Source organism: Poecilia mexicana, unplaced genomic scaffold, assembly GCF_051168715.1.
Source record: "Poecilia mexicana isolate PSO_F unplaced genomic scaffold, ASM5116871v1 scaffold_1, whole genome shotgun sequence".
In the NCBI taxonomy this organism is placed as follows: domain Eukaryota; kingdom Metazoa; phylum Chordata; class Actinopteri; order Cyprinodontiformes; family Poeciliidae; genus Poecilia; species Poecilia mexicana.
Window position 1 is genome coordinate 10,080,329 of NW_028263370.1, and position 21,576 is coordinate 10,101,904.

The window sequence follows — 21,576 nt, forward strand, 5'->3', positions numbered from 1 at the left end:
TAGCTTTCAGAATTCACAGAGTTGGAGTCCACCTGCGTATTATTCATGTTAACACAGCTGTTCCAAGAAGGCCTCAGAGGTTTGTTAAAGAGCATCACTACAGAAACAACATCACAAACACCAAGAACCACAGCAGACAGGTCAGGGACAAAGTTGTGGGGAAGTTTAGCTCTTAAATCAATATTGCAAGCATAGAATATCGGTCTGGTCAGTAATCTGAAAACTAAAAGTGAATAGTACAAATGTAAACCATCACAGCTCTGACCGGGCAGGTCATGGTTCCTAGAAAGATTGGCCAATTAAGATTCACATCTTGGGATGATAATCCATTCACAGCACAACAATTAGGCGTGCTCTCTACAAATATGGCCTTTATGGAGGAGTAACAGGAACAGAGCCATTGTGGAAACAAAGCCATTAAAATATGAGCTTTGATTGTGAGGTGTAAGAGACTGAACTTGTGAAAATAGCTGCTTTCTTCAACTTGGACTGGGAAACTGGCTGATTGGCAAGTAGATGAAACCAAATACATGAAAACTCTGAAGAGAACCTCCTGCAAGACATAAGTAGAGGTTTATCAGCAAGCAGGAAAACCTCATTAAGAGCCGGAGTTACAGTGGAAAGGTTAATTCAAATCATATACATTCATTAAAATGGTCTAGTCAAAGCTCAGCTAGAAAATGTGTCAATTCAGAGAAAATGTGTCAATTCTTGAAAATGGATGCTCGCTGATGCTCACCACATACTCTGACTGAACATGAGCTTTGTTTCAATGACAAATGATTTTAAAAATCAGCAAAATTATATCAGAAGGCGGTGTTACAAATCTTAAGTCAGGTGGGCTGCATACATAGGCACGTCACACTTTTTAGATTTTTATTAGAAAATAAAGTTGAGAATATATTCGTTTTTGTTACACCGCAATCAGGTTGAATCAGTAGCTTTGCAAATGGGAGTTTGTGCCAGCATGTTAGAAAAGATTTCCCATTTTTAACGCTCTAAGCTTTTTGTTTTCCGTCACATGCAGTCATCCTTTCTTCTCTCACACATTCCTGCTCCTTTCTTGCCTCTTGGTCTGTTTCTTATTGCTCTGTGGTTTCCAGTTATTTGGAAATTCAACACTTTCAGCTGGGCTTTAATCACTGAACCATCATAATTTCCCCACTGGGGGACAATAAAGATCTATTCTATTCTATTCTATTCTATGAAAGCTTCATCTACTAGCCGAAGATGAAGAAAACAAAACAAAAAAAGATGAAAGGAAGGAACAGCAGTGTTGTTAAGTTTGCATGTTGAGCGTGCTGTGATGTTGTGTGAGGTGTCTCCTTAGCACAGTGCTTCCCCTTGACACAAAACAATGTATTTCCTCGGGCAGAGCTCGTTTTGGCTCCTCTACTGCAACTTCAATTGGTATTTTTGGCCTGCAGTGCCCCTCGAATCTCACAAATTGTTTACTGAGAAAGAGAACATTGCCATGACCTAGCCTACATGATGCAGATGTAACCTCCGGTCATGCTTTCCTTAACCCTGGTATGGCGCTGTCTCCGCTCTGATGTCTTGAAATGGCAGAAGCCACAGTTCGTGATCATTCGTGAATTTGTCCTCCCTCCAATCTCTCTGCAGGCTTTCATGTTTATGGGGACTGCCGCAAAAGAAAGACAAGTTTTTTTTGCGTAAAGAGTGAATTCACAGCAGGCAATCCAAACTTTTTATGCCGAGTTATTTCACTTATGTACACCGTCAGCTAGAGAACAGCACTTCCTCCGTTAAATTGGTAAAAAGAGATATAGTGATGCCTAAATTGTTCATAAATATAGGCTTAATTATGAGTGTTTGAAGTAGATGATTATAGAGTTAAATAAAACTAATGCATATTGAAAACATTACAACTTAAAAGTTTCTAGTGGAACCTGATCAGTCATGCATATTCATATTCAGCTGTGCGGAACGGTTTCAACTCATATGCACCGTCCGCTTCAGTTCCCTCCACAACCTTTCCTCTGGATTTAGGTCAAGAATTTGACTTGGCCATTCCGAAACATTAACTTAATTCCTCTTTATCTATCCTCTTGTAGACCCACTTGTGTGTTAAGTCTCATGTTTCTTCTACACGATTCACATTCTGATGGGATTTGTTTCCCAAACAGATAACATTCCTGTTTCTATCTTCGAATTTATGCATTAGCTAATGTTCCCAAACTATTTTGGGGGGTAAAACTAAGTTTTATCCCAAACAATGACACTACTTCTGTAAATTTCACAAATTATACAAAGTTCTCCTCCAGTCCTCTATGGTAAACAAAACACTCAGAGGCAAAAGGTTGTAATTTGGCCTGATCTGAATACCAAATCATTATTTTGAACATTCTTCCGATAAGATAAGCAAGCACTTTCTTATTAGTAAGAGCTTTTATTATTGTTATTATCTTGCTGCTTTGATGTTGTTGCTTTTTTCATAGTCATGCTCCTTCCTTCCTAAAGTAATCATTTGGAATGACCATAAGTTTTGATATCATAACAAACTTTGTCTTTGGGGAAGATATCTCTAGTTGATGAGTGTCACTAATGTAAAGTTTTTATTTTATTTGTGCATAGTCAGCCAGAATGTTCATTAATGAGCTTCACACTCTTTGGAGGGACGCACCTACTCTTTACAAAGACTATGTACATTACATATCTGGATGGACATTATGCAATGCTGAATAATTCAGCTAAAACAAAACCTATTGCATTTTCTTAACAGCACTTACTTATTAAGTTCTCCATCTCCTCTTAGAATTTGCAAGGGAAACAACGAAGTTAATCAAATCAAAACAGGAAATTATAGGATATCAGAATTACAAGCATCAAAACATCAAAATAAACCATGTTTCTGTTTTTAGCAGGAGCGGCTACACCAATAAAAATCTGCATCAACATTTCAAAGACGACTTGACCTTTCGACTAAAATATTTATTTAAAAAGGATTATTTTATTTTTCTTTGACAACAAAAATGTCAGTAAGCAAAACAATTTGAATAGAATTTGAGATATGAATATTATTTAAGTAAAGGAACCCATCTCATCAAACTTGTCACGGATTCTAAGTAGACAAATCTTTTTTAGAACTGAGACAAAACATCACTAAAAGCCACTAATTTTGCAGCTGTTTTCAGTCCATCTGCTAAACACAGATATGTGTTTAGATTGCTTCTCCATTGTCCCAAAGGACTAGTGGTCAATTTCTGGTCAGTGACCTGGGGACCATTACTGCAATGTTTTCCATTGTGAAAATCTAAACCAGGGTTGAGTCTTGAAGACTTACATTTTGATGTTTAGCTGTTAGAGTGAGCATCTTGCATGGTAACTTCTTTTAGGTCCACAACATTGTCTTCTTGAATATTTCATTCCATCACTGGCCAAAATGCAAATTCAGAAATATTTGCTAGTGAATATAACCTGTTATTTTCCTGCAGCTGCAGCTTAAAAACTGTGTAAATCAGTGTATGTGCTGGTATCTGCATTTTATTTCAACACACACTGGTGCTGCTGCACGACTATTGCTGTATTTCTCAGTGCCTTCAACTCCATCACATCAGCCAACATTGTCTTTCAATCTTGGTTCATAAATCACCCTGCTGCAAATACTTGATTAGGGATCTAGTGTTGGGGCCAGTGTAATGCAGTTTCACACAATTACTTGTGATTGGATGAAGCATCTGTGTTGTTGTCCCTCAGGGAGCTGCTCTGGTAACAGAGGAAAAAGCCCCTTTTTTTGTTGCTGTTTGTTACCTCCCCAGTGAAACTGAATTTGCAGCTCTGAAGCTTTTTGATCAGCAGTTTGAAAATCATGCAGCGTCCAGAGTGAGATTTATGTAGCTGGTAACTTTTAGAGTTTCAGTAATGTTTTTGAAAGGAAAGCCTAGTTTATTTTCCTGAAAGCAGAGCAGCAGAGCAGCAGTGCTTCTGCCCGCTGCTCTGCACAGAATGAAGCACTGTTTTAAAATACACTCCAGATGTTTTGCACCCAATAAACTTGCATGTGAAATCTTATGAAATAATCAAATAATCGTTTTTGTGGAGATGATGTAGCTTCTCAGCACAACAGACAATGCATGCAGCAACTACAACAAACAGATCCAACATTTTTCCTTACAGCTCAGTGAAGTTGTAGTAAAACTGGTACATTAGGTCATTCCACCCAGTCAAAACATTACAAAATGACTTCCTTTACAGGCTGCTCTGTTTTAATTTCCTTCTTATAATTTTTTTTTTTCCACACAGATTTCTTATTTCCACTAAGACACAATTTTTTTGTGTGTGGAATATTAGCACGTATTGAGTTCAGTAAGATTAAACCCATTAATCAGTAATTAACTATGTTGTGTGTCCAAGCACAAAGACCATCTTTCAAAATGCCAACCTCCTTCCCGCAGATACATGGCCATCATCCACCCACTGAAGCCCCGTCTCTCAGCAAAGGTCACCATGGGAGTCATCGTCAGTATCTGGAGCCTGGCAGTGGTACTGGCTTTCCCTCTGTGCTATTTCTCCACCACTCGAGCTCAACCCCACAGAACCATCTGCTATGTCGCCTGGCCTCGCATGGAAGATGACCCCTTTATGTGAGGAAATATAATTTCAGAAAGATTATTTGTTTCTCTCCATGTCACTTTCAGAGGTTTAAAGGTTTCCGCTTGAGCTATGGTGGTGGCTGAGTTAAAGGAACACCTTCTTTTTTTTTTTTTCTTTTTTTTTATCAAACTGGTAGAAAGAATGTAATTGTATTGGTTACAATGACGTATAACACTATTAGTTTTTGACATTTGTCTTTTTCTTGTGAGAAAATGTAAAAATAATAACCCTAGTCAAAAGTTTGACTGAATAAGCAACATTAATTAAAATTAAAAAGTATTTGGTCAATTTATTGGTAATTTCTTTGCTTTATCCACATCAGAAGGGTAGTTTTATGTTCAGTGGGAATCATTGCCTTGTTGGAAAGTCCAGTTACTGTATGTCCAAGTTTCAACCACCTTGCTATTGATTTCAGGTGATGTTGAAGTTGTCATATTTCTTAATTATCTTGCCATCTGTCTGCACTGCACCACTGCCACTGATTGAAAACACACCTCACCATGATGCTGCCACCACCATACTTAAGCATCAATTTTGCTTCTCAGCAACTGCTTCCTGATAAATGTTTTTCTGCAAAGGTGTTTCACGATTCCTTCTGGGAAGCTGCAAATTTACTTGAAAGGGTTCTTCTTTTTCTTTTTCTGATGCCATCTAATTTAGATCTGCTTTGATGTTAAACTTTCTTCACTACAATACTCATATTCTAGCATCTTTCATTTTATGGTCAGCTTATACTTGGTGAATCATGGATTATTCTCACACTCTCTTTCTGAGGTTGATCGTTTTTGATAAAGTGGCGTAAAAAATAATCAAAACTTGTTTTAGAGTAGCTGATCATGTTTGATTAAGAATTGAAATGCTGTTATCAGAATCCCCACTCAAAATAATTTCTGGTCTATGCCTAAAAGCTGTACCCAGAAACCAACTAATTTAAATAAACTACAGAAATGATCAAGAACAGCCGTCAAATATCCATCTGCAATTACGCCAGAAGCTTCTTAATGGATAAAAAAAGTGTGTGATCAAGATGCCACTTGAAATGGAACGTTCAATCAAATAAGCGTGAGGGTTTATGGTCAAGATAAAGTCATAAAAGCTTCTGAACAGGGCTGTAACAGGGCATTGTTAGCTGTGGAGTGAATTACTGCTTAAAGTGGAACATTAAAAAAAAAAAATCTAAGCCAGGAAGAAAATTAATTCTGTCCCACCCGCCACCTTCTCTTGGTGCTTGGCTTGCTAAATTGGATTGCAGATTTTGAAATGGGAGCTGAGTTCAAAAGGATTGTATCCACTCTGTAGCACTGCAGACTGTGATTGCTCTACACTTAAACTGATTAGCCAGTACCTGCAAAGGATTAACCGCAATGTTTTAACGTGAACAGTTTTTTATGTTCTCCTACACCCTGTGACATTTCCTTTCTTTCTTTCCCCTCAGGTATCATATCATAGTGACTGTGCTACTGTATGTGCTGCCCTTGGTGGTGATGGGCATCACTTACACCATCGTGGGGGTGACACTGTGGGGTAGTGAGATTCCTGGAGACTCATCTGACAATTATCATGGACAGCTCAAAGCTAAAAGGAAGGTAAGCAAGCGTAATGACGGTTTTTGCTTTTTGGATGGAAATGAAGCATGACTTGTGTTGCTTCAAACAGCAGCACAACTGAAAGCCGAAATGCCGCAAACGAGGAATAAACTATGCTTATTTACCAGTAACAAACTTTCAGGTAACCTGCTCTTCTGATCTGTAATCATAAAATGAGCTAAGATCAAGATATTTGGAAGCAGTACTTTGGAATTTATTGTTCTTGTAAAAAAAAAAAAAAGAAAGAAAGGAAATCTGACATTTTGTCATGATTCAAGCATGCCGAATAATTACAGGTCTCTGGACAAATGTGCATTTAAGCTTGCTTGTCTGTATGCAACTGGTGTGGCTGAAAGCATTCATTCTCCATTACCTTTTTTTGCAGCATGTTTGAGGAAAGTCAATCCTGCAGATAAAGACATGAATACAAAGCATCTTCATAAAATTAAAGGTTAAACCTTAAGGCCCTGTATAAGCTTTTAGTTACGTCTTAAATTGCTTTCATATTTCTTATGTAAAAGCACTAAGACTTTATTAAAACTAAAAAAAAAATAAGACTACACCAAGTATATTCTAGACTTTGATTGCTTCAGCTAAATTAAACATCATCTCACGTCCTTCCAGGCATATTAAAAAGAGCTGAAATTTAGTACACTGTGCTAAAATATTTAACAATGCAGCCCACTTTGACGAGTGTTCCCACCTAAAAGTGAAAATGTTGGCTCTGTTCCTTTATGGCAACCATGAATCTGTTGAAGAAGCAGGTATTGCTCTGTCAAAATTTCAGAGAACAAAAGCCTTAATTCAATGGACCCCAACTTTTTTGATTGTCATTTATTGTCAATGCAACTGGACAGGCCTGTCTTCAGGGTTTATGAGTTTGTCTGCATGTCTAGCACCTTCTCCTCTATCCTGAGGAGTCAGCATCTACTTACAGACACGGCTTCATACTGGAGCTGTTGGCCACTATTACAGAGAACGAACACACGTGAGAAAACTCTGGAGCATGATTTGGGTAACAAATAATCGTACTTTCAGCATCGTTGTTGTACTCTCTCTTTAAAAGTCATTGAATGAAACCATGTCCTTTAATGCCCTCTATTCGATTAAAAACATTTATTTTTTCCTTTGGTTAGTTTATTCACATCTATTATTCATTAAATTTTAGGTGACATTATAAAGGACCCTGATTTGTGGCAATTATTAAAACTGAAAAAATGTATTATTTAATCAGGTGTGACATCTAGGTGGTAATATAACTTCATGTGAACGTAACAGAACACCATATAGATATTCAATTTTGTCAATAGCTGTTTATGTGTTGATTTCAAAGTTCTTTTTATTTATCTCTGAAGAAGAAATATGTTTACAAAAATAAACTGACTTATAGCATTCCACCCACTGAGTCTATGAGTGATGTTAACTAAGATGTGCTTCAGCACAGGAACATGAAATCATTTATTATACCAAAGGACTAACCCTAATCCTGTACTCATATCATGGTAGCTTTGCTGCTGTACCATACTGTTTTCATTCCCGGATGACTAACCAGCAGTGCTCTTTACGCTTAATAAGTATATTTTCTAATCCTAATCCTGCTTGAACTGCTGTGTTCTGGATCTCCACGATGCCTTTTGTTCACTCCAGTTTACAATTATTGTATTATTATTATTTTGTGTTGGTCTGTCACAGAAAGCCGCTATAAAATATAATAAACTTCCCAAGGCACCGTACAGAGCCAAAACTTTTATCACCCTAGGCCCGCTTTATGTTCTCTGGGAATCGTTGCTCATCTCCTCATGGTGTCCATTACGTTTTTAGAGAATGGTTCTCGGGGGACGTCTTGCTGAGAGAGTGAGCAGATCGATAAGTGAAAAGAAATTATTTTGTGCCTCGACGTGTGTGCTGCTCCTTGTGGAAAGGGTTTTGATTTAAATCCATTTTGTGTCAGCAGTATGTGCCAAGTATAGGTAGATTTATAGGTCAGTACTCAGGCTCTGAGCTTTAAGAAAGAAGAAAACAACAGCAGGCAATGCTGTCAAGTGTCAACAAATTAGGCATGTATTATTTTCTGGACTTATAGTGACGTAAATTAACTTGTAAAGAAAAATACATTTTAATGAGTGCTAAAGGCAATTTGTTTTCACACAATATAATTAAGCAGTCAAAATGATTCATATTCTAGGCAACTGGTAATCTGTGTACTGGCTCATGGTTCAGATTCCTTCATTGATCATTGTTTTTTTCTAATTAACTCTGTGCTATTTTGCCGATTTTTTTTAAAAATCATTGTGACTCATTTATTGGAGAACAGAGCATGCATTGATGAACATTAATCAAACTGTATCTTTTAAAGCCATTTTAAATAACATAGAACACAAGGTTAACATTCTGATGCCTTCTCCACTGTTAGGGTGATACTAGACAAAAGAAAAGACCTGCATCTCTCAAAAGATAAAATAATGTAAAAGAAATGTCAATTTTGCAAACAATAATTTCAGTTTTCTTTAAATTTTATTGCATTTGGCATGTCAAAACATATTTTTTGTTGCATCTCACTATTGATAATTAATTCAAATAATCTTAATTACCATTATCACAACCAGACCTTTTTTTAAAGTAATTTCTGACCAACATTTTGCCTATTTCACTAGAATCTTGAAACGTTGGGAGGCTCTCTTGTCATTACCGTAACCCTCAGCTTCATTTACTGAACCTCTATTAAAGTCTGTACTTTTGTTGTTCCACTCTGAAATTTTACCTTCAGTCAGAAGAAAACATGTAAAATGAAAAAAAAAAAAATTAAATAAAAAACAAGAAAATTCCTAATGAAATTTTGAAGGGGCCGTAGCATTGGATGTATGTACGAGTTTCAAGGCTTTTACTTTGTAGTCTTAATTTTAAATCCCAGTATGGTTGACTTTTGAGGACAGTTTTAGCTCCATTAGTTACTTCATATGACAATTTTCTCAATTTATATTAAGTGTAGAATGTAAAAGTTAGGCTTTATTTTTTTATTATTATTATTATTTAAATCATAAGCTTCATTTTTAAAAGTAAGCGTAATAACACCTGTAACACTGGTTGATTTCCAGCAGCAGTGTTAAGCCCAATGCTGCAATGACTTACTGTGTGAAAAATGAAGGCTTTTATTTTGCTGAGTATGTTTAGGTCTTATTTTGCTTTTTAAGGACTGGTTTAATTCCTATAGTAATATAGAGTGTATTTTATCATCAATGTGCTATTTACATATTTGAAGCTGTAAACTTCCATGTATAAAATGTAATTTATAAACTATATTTGAAAGTCCCAATGACTGTACCTGTGGAGCTCTTTTTAGGAACTGCACACATTGCATATTCATTATCAGAAAACTGCATAGCTCTGATTTTAAATAACACTGGTATGCTTCCATAAAAAACTTAACTTGTAAGTCCAGTTTTCCAGAATAGTTGTGAGCTCTCTGGTAACTTAAGATAAAATGAAATGCATATCTGAAATGCAGCTTAAAATTGTTGGAGTGCGTTAATCCTTTGCTGTTATATTATTCTTCCTAAAGAGAGCCAGCGCTCTGTTGCTATAGTGCTCTGCTCTTTCTGCAAATGCTCACGTGTGTATGTGTGTCAACGACAGGCACAGCTTGCCTGTTCCACAGAATCTACCTGCTCTAAGGTCCTAAAAGGGTCCAAATGAAACTGCACAAGGTATTTTAAAATTATTCAAACCGTGGGGTACCACTGTCCCTGGTCCCTAATCATGGAAATTGTCATAGCTGCAATCAATTTAAAGTTAAAGATAGGTCTAAAAGAACCTATCTTTCCATCACTGCGAAGCTCACCTGGCTTCATAGGGAGAATGTCACAGAAATACATAATACAGGGTTTCTGAATGTATTGATGTCTGCGCAGTCAGAAAGGATCACGCCAGCTGTGTGAGAGTGTGAAGCGGGGAGACTGAGTGAAAGAGACAAATCACTGCAGAGGACACACAGGGAGCTGAACTAAGACACAGGCAGATCCTCAAACCAAAGAGAAAAAGTCTAGCATAAATATGGAGGCAGGAAATCGAAATACGCATAAAAAGGAGCAAAAGAAATATTCAAGTAAACACAATGCAAAGAATTGAATATGATAAACTACAATTATGACAATCTCAATATGAAAATATAGCAGGAATAAATAATGATAACCAAAATTAAAATCCAAAACCCAAGGATCATGTCAATAGAATGTAAAAAAAAACAAAAAAAAAAACACTATAACAGGCCCCTGTGTGAAAAATGTCAAACTGTAATATTTCTTCAACTTGGCAGTTGGAAAGAAATTGTTGTAATTTTCTCAGCTATGACTGCTAGAAAACAAAAAGTCATTTGCAGAGATGCTTAATAGAATAGTTTGTTTTGTGTAACACGCTGGACTGCTTGACATTTCATTGTTTCACCATCTTACAAATATAAATTTTGTATAAGGTTGCAGAGGCCTAGTTTGTCTGCTGGGTGTTCTTGTTTAGCGACCTCAGTTTTATATTTGGTGCTTAAAGTTCATATATTCTTACTGTACAATTTGAGATTTGCTAAGGAGGCATCACTGCAAACAAGAGGCGAGAGAGCTTCACAATCAGACCCTGATAGTAATGGAAAAAGCAGCCTGATGAAATCAGGTCAGCCGTCACCGACTTTGTGGAATAGTATTGATCAGCTTTTATTTCTCTGTTTAATGCTTCTTTCAGGCATTTTGTTACTTTTTCTATGAATGTACTGTGATAATAATGATCTGTCCCTCAGAAAGTCTGTTTCACAAATGCATTTTCATGATGAATAAGGGACCGTGGGGCTTCTTGTTTGGAAAGAGATCAGGTTAGGCAGATATATTTCCTGTTTGTGGCACAGTTGCTCTGAAGCTCAGCAGTACACAGACACAGCAGTGCTTTGGGCCAAGTACAAACATCATTATCCTAACTAGTACACAGGGAAAATGCTAAAGATTAGTTCAGACAGCAAAATTTTGTGTGTTGAAAAGTTGGAAGTTTGCTAATGGGTAGTGGAATCACATTTGTTTCATCTGAATTATCTGTGATAAGTTTATCTTTTGTGATTAACTCAGTGGCAAATAGTCATTTGATATAATTTCTGCAAAATTCCATATAAAAATCCACATTTCATTCCTCTTTTAAAGTCTCTCAATGCCATTGCAAATTTTCTGTGAAAATCCATTTAGATTTTTTTTTATTTGCTGTGTAACCAGATCAGTTATTATATTAGCACAGTGATGTGTAGCATTGTGAGTTTGTTATTAGAATAAATCTCGGAAGGCCGGGGTCTTGCAAGATTTATATGTTCCCCTTCTTCAACATACCAGATTTGAATCAACGAAACTTGTTGAAAAGCTGAGAAGAAAATTGAGCCATTAATTAACTGGAAAACATCCAAGGAGGCTGGCTGGTAAGCAAGGCTGCTGAAGAAGCTTGCATTTAAATAGCTGCCCGTGGCTCCTGGTATGGGAGGAGATGGGTGAGAGGCTGTGGAGTTAAATTCAGCTGCAATCAGTTGCACATGCAAACTTTTTAGATTGCGTTCAGCATGTGCAATTTTTTTATGCTCTTGCAAAATTAGCGCTTTTTATTAGGAATCAGACCCAAAGAGATTATGGTTGCCAACTCCTTATATTGCAGACCAGAAGACCTGAGGCTATCTTTCATTGTGGATTGTGGCTGGATGATATCTTGGTTCAGGGGTGCCAGTGGATTTTTGTCTGGTTTTCTGGAGTTGTGTCTGCCCTGTCGCTAAGCTTCACTCCACCTAAATCTAAAGAGAAAGTTTTGAATCTAGGTAAACTTGCTTAGCTCTCTTAGACACTTCTCTCTGCCCTGATGTACCTTGAGGCCTGGCTCAGTGGGAACACACCGTTAAGCAGACCAACACCCAACCTGCGGATGTCGTTACACCTTTGTTGACATACGTTTTTTACTTTCATAAAATAACACATTGACTTCATCAGTGACTATGAGTGATAATTAGAGGCCATTAAATAAAAAGGGAAGAATCACTGTAGTATTGACAGGCAAATGTTACCAAATAAGTGCCAGAATTTGTTCGCTTTGTCTCAATGCTGACAAATTCCACTTGCTTGGATTCATTTATTTTTCCATGAAGCAAAAGAAGCCTTCATCCTTTGTTATGTATTGTCACTGATGTTGAATAAAAGAAAATCACTTTTGATTTAATCCACTCTGCCACTATCACTACGCCACAGGTGCTCTATTTTAAGCTCATGCCTGGGGCTCTGCAATGGAAATGTCATTTTAAGAAGGAGTCCTAATGAACCATCTTAAAACAGTTCTTTGAGGTGTTCTGCGTTTGAGCTTTTACTGCAGACATCTCTGATTGCCCATTGCCTTCCTGATTAACTTTGCCTATGTTTGAGGGCATGGGTGGAATAGATTACCTTCAGAAGAGGATTTATTTTTCCCCATAAGAATTAAAATGCTAAGCCATTGTGTGTGCCACTACCAAAGCAGCACCGACTGTAATGGTACATTTCTTACTAACAGGTGTTCGTACATGTCTGTGATGAAGCACAGAACTGTATGAGTGACCTGTGGCTAAGGGTTTTTTTTTTTCTCTCTCTCTACAGGGAGGTTGATCTAAGTACACAGATGTGACAATATTATGACCTGCCATGGTTACATAACCAACTATTCTCCGCACCAGAAATTACAGGAGGTGTAAATAAAATAAGCCGTATTTTAAACTTCAAGCACAACAGATTTTAGCAACAATGGTTGGATTTTTTTTACTCTCAAATAAATCTGTCACTGCATCATGCAGCAGTTTGCACATGTGATTGGTGCGCCAAGAAGCGAAAGTATTTGAAGGGATAGCCGCATCCGCGCGCAGTAGTTAACGCTGATGTTTGCACAAATGCCTGGGATTTGGGTGATCTGAAAATTGTAGGCAGACTAACGGGGTGGAGAGAGCGAGCAGCCAGGCAGAATGGCTGCAGTGGCAGCAGTCCTGAACCCGAGAGATAAGAGTTCATTTTCACGCAGAAAATAAAAAAAATGCACAAAAATGTCCACTGCACAGTTGAGCTCAACTGAGTCAAGTGTGATGCCCAACGGAGTTTAACAACAATTTGGAGAGGAGTGGCGAGAAATCCAAGGCAGATATCCTGCAGGGGCCAGGTTGATTGATAACCGCTGCCCCAGTATCTAAATACCACACCTCCACAACATCCCTGAGGAGCACAGCGGTGGACAGACAGACGGCACAGGGGGAAGGAAAGCTGAAGGGAAGGAAATCGGGAACCCTGGAAATAAACTGCCGTGACTGTGATAGTATATCTTCCCCAACATGGTGAAAGGCTCAATTCTGTGCAGTTCAGCTGAAGCAGCTTCAGAGAGCATGGAAGCCATTCTAACCATATATCTAGATTCCTTCTTTTGTGTGTGTGTTTTATAGGTAAGCAATGTATGCAAGCAAAAAACAAAAAAACAAAAAAAAAAACTATGATGACTATCACAATTCACTCAAAAATCACTTAAAACAAACTCTAAACTTTACCGGTGGGAGAGTCCGGAGACGAAATAAGATTAAATAAAACTATCAGAACTCCAGGGTATCACAGTATTTGCACCCAGATCTAAAATATGATTTTATTGATTTTCTTTAATGAGAGAAGAAACAAATAATTTAACTGCTGAAAAATGATATGATGATTAATGTGCAATTTGAAATGTAATCAATGAAACATTAATCAACAATCCGATGTGTAATGATGGCACTTGACAAAATGTAATTCTTCAATTGTTGACTCTACTGCTTTGTATTTTTGTGTTTTTATGATATGAAGCACTTTGAAAGGCCTTGTTTCTGAAAGGGGCTATACAAATACAATGTATTAACATTCAGAAATGTTAATTCTGTAAACATGCAAGTTGTTTGGTTTGTTTTGGTGAGCCCCTTCACTATTTACATAGTTTCTCTGACATTTTGTCAAGTAGACATTGTTTTCACAGAATGAATATGTGATGTAAAAATTGTAGCCATTTTGAAACTTTTGAACACTTTCACATGACCAACTCCTGGTGAGGGGCTTGTTGCTTCATCTAGAAGTAATTTTATACCACAGAAACAAACCATGTATTTTAAATATTTTGCCTTGCAACTTTCCTCTCTATTAAATCAAATTCCCTGAAAAACTAAAACTAGACTACTGTGAAAAAATGCTTGCCAGAAATAATGGGTCTTCGTCCTCAAAGGTGAAAAGGACAGGCACTTTCTTGCTTGATATTAACTCGTAGTTCAAAAACCGTCCTCAGTAATAATATGGACAATTTTTAAATGCACCACTAAAGTTTACTGAGGCTTACAGGTTTTCTACTGACTTAATGAAGTCAAACGTCACTATAACAACAGGACTGATCCACTGAACATATTATAGATAATCATATAAAAGAAACTAATTGGAAATGCTTTAAAAGTGACTAGTTCTAACGGTTACCAACGCCAATATAATGAATGTTAAATATATTTAGACTGAAGTGGTTAAGTAAAAAATAAATATGTATTTTTTGTGTGTTTTCTCAAAAACTAAAGCAAATCCTGGTATTCTTAAATCAGCTGATGTTTCAGTGTACATGATTTATACAGTGCTCCAATTTTTTTGTGCAATGGTAAACTTATTAGATTTACTTGAATTCACGTCTCTCTTGTTTTAATCTCTGAGAGTTTACACAGAAACGTTCCAAACTAATCCCCAGACCCATTTTGTTTCCAAGTGAACTAATGGGTATTCATTTACTGCATTAATGGAGAAACATCAATCTGGTAATGTGCCAAGTCTCCAGACTATACTCTAACCAAGTACAAAGTTAATTCATTAAAACACTCATTAGCATGTCAATGACATTATTTTGTTTTTTCTAAATTGGAGCTTCAGTAAAATGTTCCTTTATGTTCACAAATTTCCTTCTCACTCCACCTTTCACTTTGCTTCCCTCCTCCCAGCGGTGACACTAAACTAATCTATTGCAGTGGTGAAAATGTCGTTAAAGCTTTACTCATCCATCCACAGCATCATTTAGTTGTTGAAGGGAGGCAGATTGATAGAAAAGAGAAGTTTTATGTACATTTATACCTGCTAACTGCCTTAGATGATACTGGAGGACTTTGACTGGTTCTGAACACAGGCTTGAGTATTTTAATCAGTACAAAATAATTTATTACACATTGTAAGATTACAGCCACACACTTTAGAGCATTTCGTTGGGTCGTTTTATAGGAGACCAATGCACAAAAAGGCACCGAATTCAATGGAAAGGAAACTGGACTTGATTTTTCACAAAAAAAAAAAAAGAACATATAAAGATGTGAATTCAGCTCCCTGAGTCATGACACCTTTTCTGCTACTGTAGCTAGAAGTTTTTTGGTGAGCTTCTACCAGCTTTACACATCAAGAGACACATTTATTTTGTCCATTCTTTCTGGAAACAAAGCTCCACCTCACTCTAAAGCTTAATGGAAACCCATTATAAAAGTATTACTACAGATTATCAGGGGTCATTCTGCCAAAAGGAATTGCTTAGGTCTAAACCGTATGTTTAGAGTTGCTTGCCTTCAGGAAAGTGACCACCCGCACAGTTTTCTTTCCAATATTGCCCTGTATTTAACTGCCTGCATCCTCCTATATATTCGTCTCTGCTTGCTAAAGAAAGCATCTCTGTCAGCAGATTCTCCCACTTGAGCTGTGGATCTCTGGAGCTCCAGTAGTACCATGGGTCTGCCATTTTATGTCATTTTCTGCTCTCAGGCTGATTCTCAAGTGTCACTGAACTATTTTATGCTATCCCCCCCACTCCCTCAAGCTTTGCACAAACAAACAACTCAAGTCCAGCTACTCAGTGTGGACCTTGACATTTAATACAAAAGTTCATACCATAGTCATTTCTACTTGCCTTTCTCATGCAGCAAATCTCAAAAGAAGCCACTTTTAGCTTATAATACAGATCTATTTGGGTTATTTTTAAAAGACTGACTACATAATGGGACACCTTTTGTCACAGACAAAAGGGTCAAGATGAAAGTTGCACTGGGGGCTAGGCAGTTGCTTCCAGTAATACCAGGTAAATTGAATTTTTCTATAAATCTGTGAAAAAAAAATGTTGCCTTCAATTCAGAAGGATAGATAGAATCATGTTGTTTTTTTTCGCAGGTATTTCACCAAACACCATGTCACAGCGTGTCGGCGCCAGCCTCCTATACTGAGAAAATTGGCATGAAAAATATATATATTTAAAAAAAATGACTAGCTTGTAATTCAGTTTTGTTTCTTGTCTGTGCTCAGAGTGAACCTACCAGCTGGTGTTTTGTTGAAAGACTCTATTTCACATTTACATTTAGAAGATGTTGCTGTGAGACGCCAGCCTGAGTGCGAGCCGTAACCCTCGGCGACGGAGGCTCTCCTAATTTTCAGAAGATTCTGTTTACAGACAAAGGTGTTCTAGTGTTTTTACTCATTTAGAATAAGCCTCGTTAAGGTGAATCAATTAGAGAGGCTCATTTCCTCGTTACAAAGAACACGCCAATTAAATAAAGAACTGGAGTAAAGATAAACTAATTAAAATAAAATGGTGAATTTCCTTTTCATTGAAAGTAGTGACACCGGTGCGTCTGATCTGTGGAAGGGAAGGATAGATGCCAATTGGAGTAACAGGATTTTTTCCCACATTCAGAGAAAAAATCTGCTCTGAGCTCAGTTATTAATTCTCAGGTTTTCTAGTAATGTGAGAGGTTTACGCTCCTAGACCATTGCTGCCATTTGCAAAGCTGAAATTTTCTAATTAGAGTAAATAAGTTTGATATTCACAAAAAAATGTCTCTTAACTGTGAATGCTTGTAATTAAACAGAAGGCTTTAAAGAACCTAACACAAAAGACAAGATTGATATTAAAAATATAATATCCAGTCTTTACCCAAGGATACAAACTACTTTATTGCTTTCATTTGTTTTTTTCCAGATTCCATTCAGGCTGTAATTTTCTTTTGATTACTGCTTTTAACTTCAATGTATTTCAATATTCACAGAAAGACTTTGAGCCGTATGCAATTTGCTTTCTCCATGAAGTCATGTGGTGCCTTGCTTCATGTTTTCTCATTTTTGCTTGATACTGAAAACATGAAAACTAAATTCAATGTTTTCATGGACAGACTTAATCTCAGAGAGGCCTGTTTTTGGAAGGTTTTCCTGTGAGGCAACGCCATTTCAAAATCATGTACATTACTTAAGTATTACCAGTATCATTTCTGTTTTCTAAATTCCAAAATAACGAGACACATTTATAAACTGTAAGTTTGCTAAGCCTTTAAACTATTTGGAAAAGCCCAAATGATTTTCTTGGCTTTGTAAGCTTCTAGATGGAGGAACACAAAGTGCATGTAGGCAGCACTTCACACCCGTCGTTTGAAGAACAGATTTTCAGAAGTGCCTCAATCATTTTATGGCCTGATGCCTTTAGGGAGGAAATATATTTCCTCTACTCTTTGATCACTTCTGCACCTGCTCTGCTGGTTGCTGAAGTGAGGTAAAGCTGTCAAAAATAAATGCAAATTGCTCGTATTTGCTGGACTTAATGTGCTTTGTATCCATTTACTTGATGCAATCTGTGTTGTGAATGCAGTGCATGTGATTATTTTAAAAAAAAATGGACATGCAGCAGCATAAGTTCTCCACCTAAAGTAAGACTTTTCCCACAGAGATATACATGCATAGAATTTTCACAGTAGCTTGCAGGTTTAACTGCAGTTTGTCACTTTTATCTAGACACTTGATTTTGTTTTCTTGCTCTGTAAAACTCATTGCAAATATATTATGGATATGCTACTGATCAAACTTCCCCTTTTGAATAATTGTATATATTTTTACATAATTCTGTCATCAGATGTTTTACAGCACCTCATCCTATGCTTTTTTTTAAGATACTTTATCTCATCTGAAGTCCCTGGCTGGTTTAGTGGGACAGAGAGGACGTTTTGGGTTAGTAGCTATTGGGACATTCACACTTGTCGCTGAAGTCACATGTGTCACCAACCCACCTGTGGGTCTTATGGGTCATTGACAGCCATGAGTTGTTTACCTATCCAGCCAACATGTGAAATATATTTTGTCACGTTTCAAGGTGTGAGTACTGCTGGGAAAGAGAGGGGAAGCTACATTAAGCACTGAATGGATGTTTCAATCTCCACAAGATTACCAGGCTTTTCCCAATGATAAATGACTTCCTTGCTTGCTCAGTTAAAGCATTAGTCTTTTTTTTTTTCTTCACATGAAGCGAGGCCTTGAGAAAATAATTCTGTTATTTTATGTGCCTCTGCATTAGCAGTTAAGCATCATCAATCTAAAGGTCAGGGCATTCCTTTCTGTAGAGACCATGAGATAAGTTAGTGAAACGCATGACCTTATGAGGACTTCATGAAGTCTATTATAGGCTAGCCAAAGCCTGCATAAAATATTTCCAACAGTACACTGATTTTATTGCCCTTTGGACTATTTGTGACTACTTTGGTAGTATCATTAGTGTTATTGTTTAGGTATCGCTTCAATATTTCCAAATAATGTTCTTTTTTTTCTTGATGCAATCTATTTTGGGAAGAGTGCCAGCCCCTCCTAAAGCAAAACAGAACAAGATTAAGTCTGGCATAGAGTTTAAATCGGGCCCGAAAGAATCCAACCCGACGCAACACTGTGTCCAAGCCCGATCCAACAGGACTACTTAATTCTGATCAAAGGCGAAAGTCTTAAGTAAACTCGACAGGAAAGAAAAGTGCCACATTTGTTCACTTCTGTTTGAAGTGACCAGGGCCAAATTCAGGGTTTTGGGTCACTTGGTCTGTAAATCTACACTCCAGTCCAAGAAGCTTCTCCTTTTTTTCCTTTAAATGTAGAAACAGCTAAACAGTTTGTTAACATTGCAGTTTGCTAATGTTGCTGTAACTGTAACACCAGCAGCTAGCAAAGCTCCTGCTTGTGGTCACACTTGCTGACGGTTTGATTTCTGGGTTGCACCCCATAATTCTCATGAAGACCAAAACACTTTCATTATGTCCAGATATGTACAACCTACAGTGTGAAAGGATAACAACCTCTTCATTATGACCACGTTTTCTAGCATTGTTTTCTATGAACCCGCCCCGAAGTTTTAAATTGACACAAACTCATGAACTTAGCTAAACAGTTCAAATTCTAACATTTAGGAGAAGCGGTTGTCTAGAGGGAGCAAAAAATAAATAAATTTATTCACTTAACAGTATGCTTTAGTAATTAAGTAATTAGTTCATCATTTCTGAGTGTATGTAATTATTAGCTTTTAAATATTAAACTTCATGAATGAGTGTGAGCAGAAGTCTTTCAAATGAGATGTGAAGGATCCTCAAATACCATCAAAAGAGGTCACTGCCTTTTGCATCAGTATTCAGCATTACCATGACCTCGATGACTGACAACCTACACTAACATATTGCTTTGACATTTCCTTTTTTTTCTTTGTGCAATTTATTGTCACTGGCTTTAAGATTCGTAAAAAAAAAAAAAAAAAAAAAACATGAACGCAGTAAAACAATGTTTGACACTGGCCCTCTGGGTTCTGCTCCACAGTATGCAAATTTCTTTTTATTTGTTCGCCAGCCATCTCTTATTCTCTGTGCTCTGACTGAACTCACTTCATCTGAATTTCAGGACCAGAATTCAATCACCAGATCAAGGAGGCACTCTGAAGTGGCACAGAAATATATTCAGAGGATCCTACAAATCAGTGCATGAAAGTAAAGTGGAAAAAAATCATACATGGTTTTCAAAATCTTTTTACAAATAAAAATCCAAAGTGTGCCAAATGAGGCACAAATGAACTGCCTATGAGGCCAAGGCAGTTCTTGTTGATTGACATGCTTTGATCTATTCCTTTCCATCATAGCTTCGGCTTTATGATTAGTGTTATTATCCTGCTGGAAAGTCAACCTCCACCTCGGTCTCAAGCACGGCAGAGGTTCTCGCACCAACATTTTTAAATATGAGCATGATGCGTTCAAGGTTGTTAGTTATCCATCACACAACTGGTCCTGTCTGACCAAAGCGATGCCTTCGACATTTTGTTGCCACTATTATATAAACAATTTGTGGAATGTGGATCTGTGCAGCTTCTATTGAGTTGCCACGTGCTTCTTGACTGCTTCTCTGTAAATAAATATCTGCTTGTGTTGCCTGTCAGTTAGGTAGATGGCCATATCTTCTTAAGGTTGCAGCTGAGCCAAGCTTTTTTTCATTTTTAAAAAGAGAACGGCAAAACACCAATGTTAGGATATTATTTTATGAGCTAATGTTGCTTCAGGCTTCTGCACAACTTTTTCCTCTACTGTCCACTGAACCATGAATATTGCTGTGACATGAATATTGTCATCTCTTTGTGGCAACAAGACTCTGCTAGAACTCTCTATAAGTCTTAAACTCTGATCCTTGTGGATCAACCCGCTCGCATCAAATAATCCCATCTGGGACCTGAGACACAATTAAACACTAGAGTTTGATACCCCGGCCATAAAGAATATTAGAGAATTATTGCAAACTACTTTCAAGAACAAGTCATGGTGACTTATCTAATGGCCACCATCTTAAATTTGAACGTCTAAACCAGGGGTGTCAAAGTCAAATGGACGGAGGGCCAAATAAAAAATTTTGCTACAAGCCGAGGGCCGGACTGATCGAATGTTCATTGAAATTTTTTTAAATGACTCATATAGTCTAGTGAACCTAATTGAACCTACTGAAAACCTAACAAATATATTCCAATATGATCAGATAAATAAAGCAATATTTTCTTATGGCTCTGTCAGTAATCTTTAATTTTCAACAGACACAACTGAAATATTTTTAAAATATAATTGGATTGAAATACAATAAAATAAAGTGCAAAAATCTATTAATCCACATATGTCAGAGTCAAGGCATTTAGATGTGTCGCCGGCGACACATCTAAATTTGCAGTACCGTAATTCCGCCACACGTAGCGCTAAGTGGAAAAATTCCAACGGTTTCTGAAAGGGGAGACGTTGCACTTTCCAGCAAGTATCGGGTTAATACGGTAACTTCGCAGCTGCAGCTGCAGAGAATGTAATTAATCCGGGGGGCACTCGTTTAATAGACGGTATATTTCGGCAATAACTTGGTGGATATTGAAAGTTCCGGTTGTTATGGATACATGGGTAAGTACATCATCTCACAGAACATTTAAAGAACTACTTACAGTTCAAATAAGGAAGATATTTTTTTTCAGACGGGGTGCCGGCTTGCTGCGGTCTGCGGGCCGGTTCTAATAATAAATCAAGATC

General features: G+C 37.2%; 1 protein-coding gene across 1 annotated transcript in view; it reads left to right on the forward strand.

The window, feature by feature from the left end:
* Positions 1–21,576, forward strand: part of tacr3a (tachykinin receptor 3a) — a 37,862-nt gene that overhangs the window by 1,340 nt on the left and 14,946 nt on the right. Inside the window, exons 2-3 of the mRNA XM_015005556.2 lie at positions 4,416–4,604; positions 6,050–6,200. Coding sequence (XP_014861042.1) covers positions 4,416–4,604; positions 6,050–6,200 — 340 coding nt within the window. The remainder of the gene's footprint in view (positions 1–4,415; positions 4,605–6,049; positions 6,201–21,576) is intronic.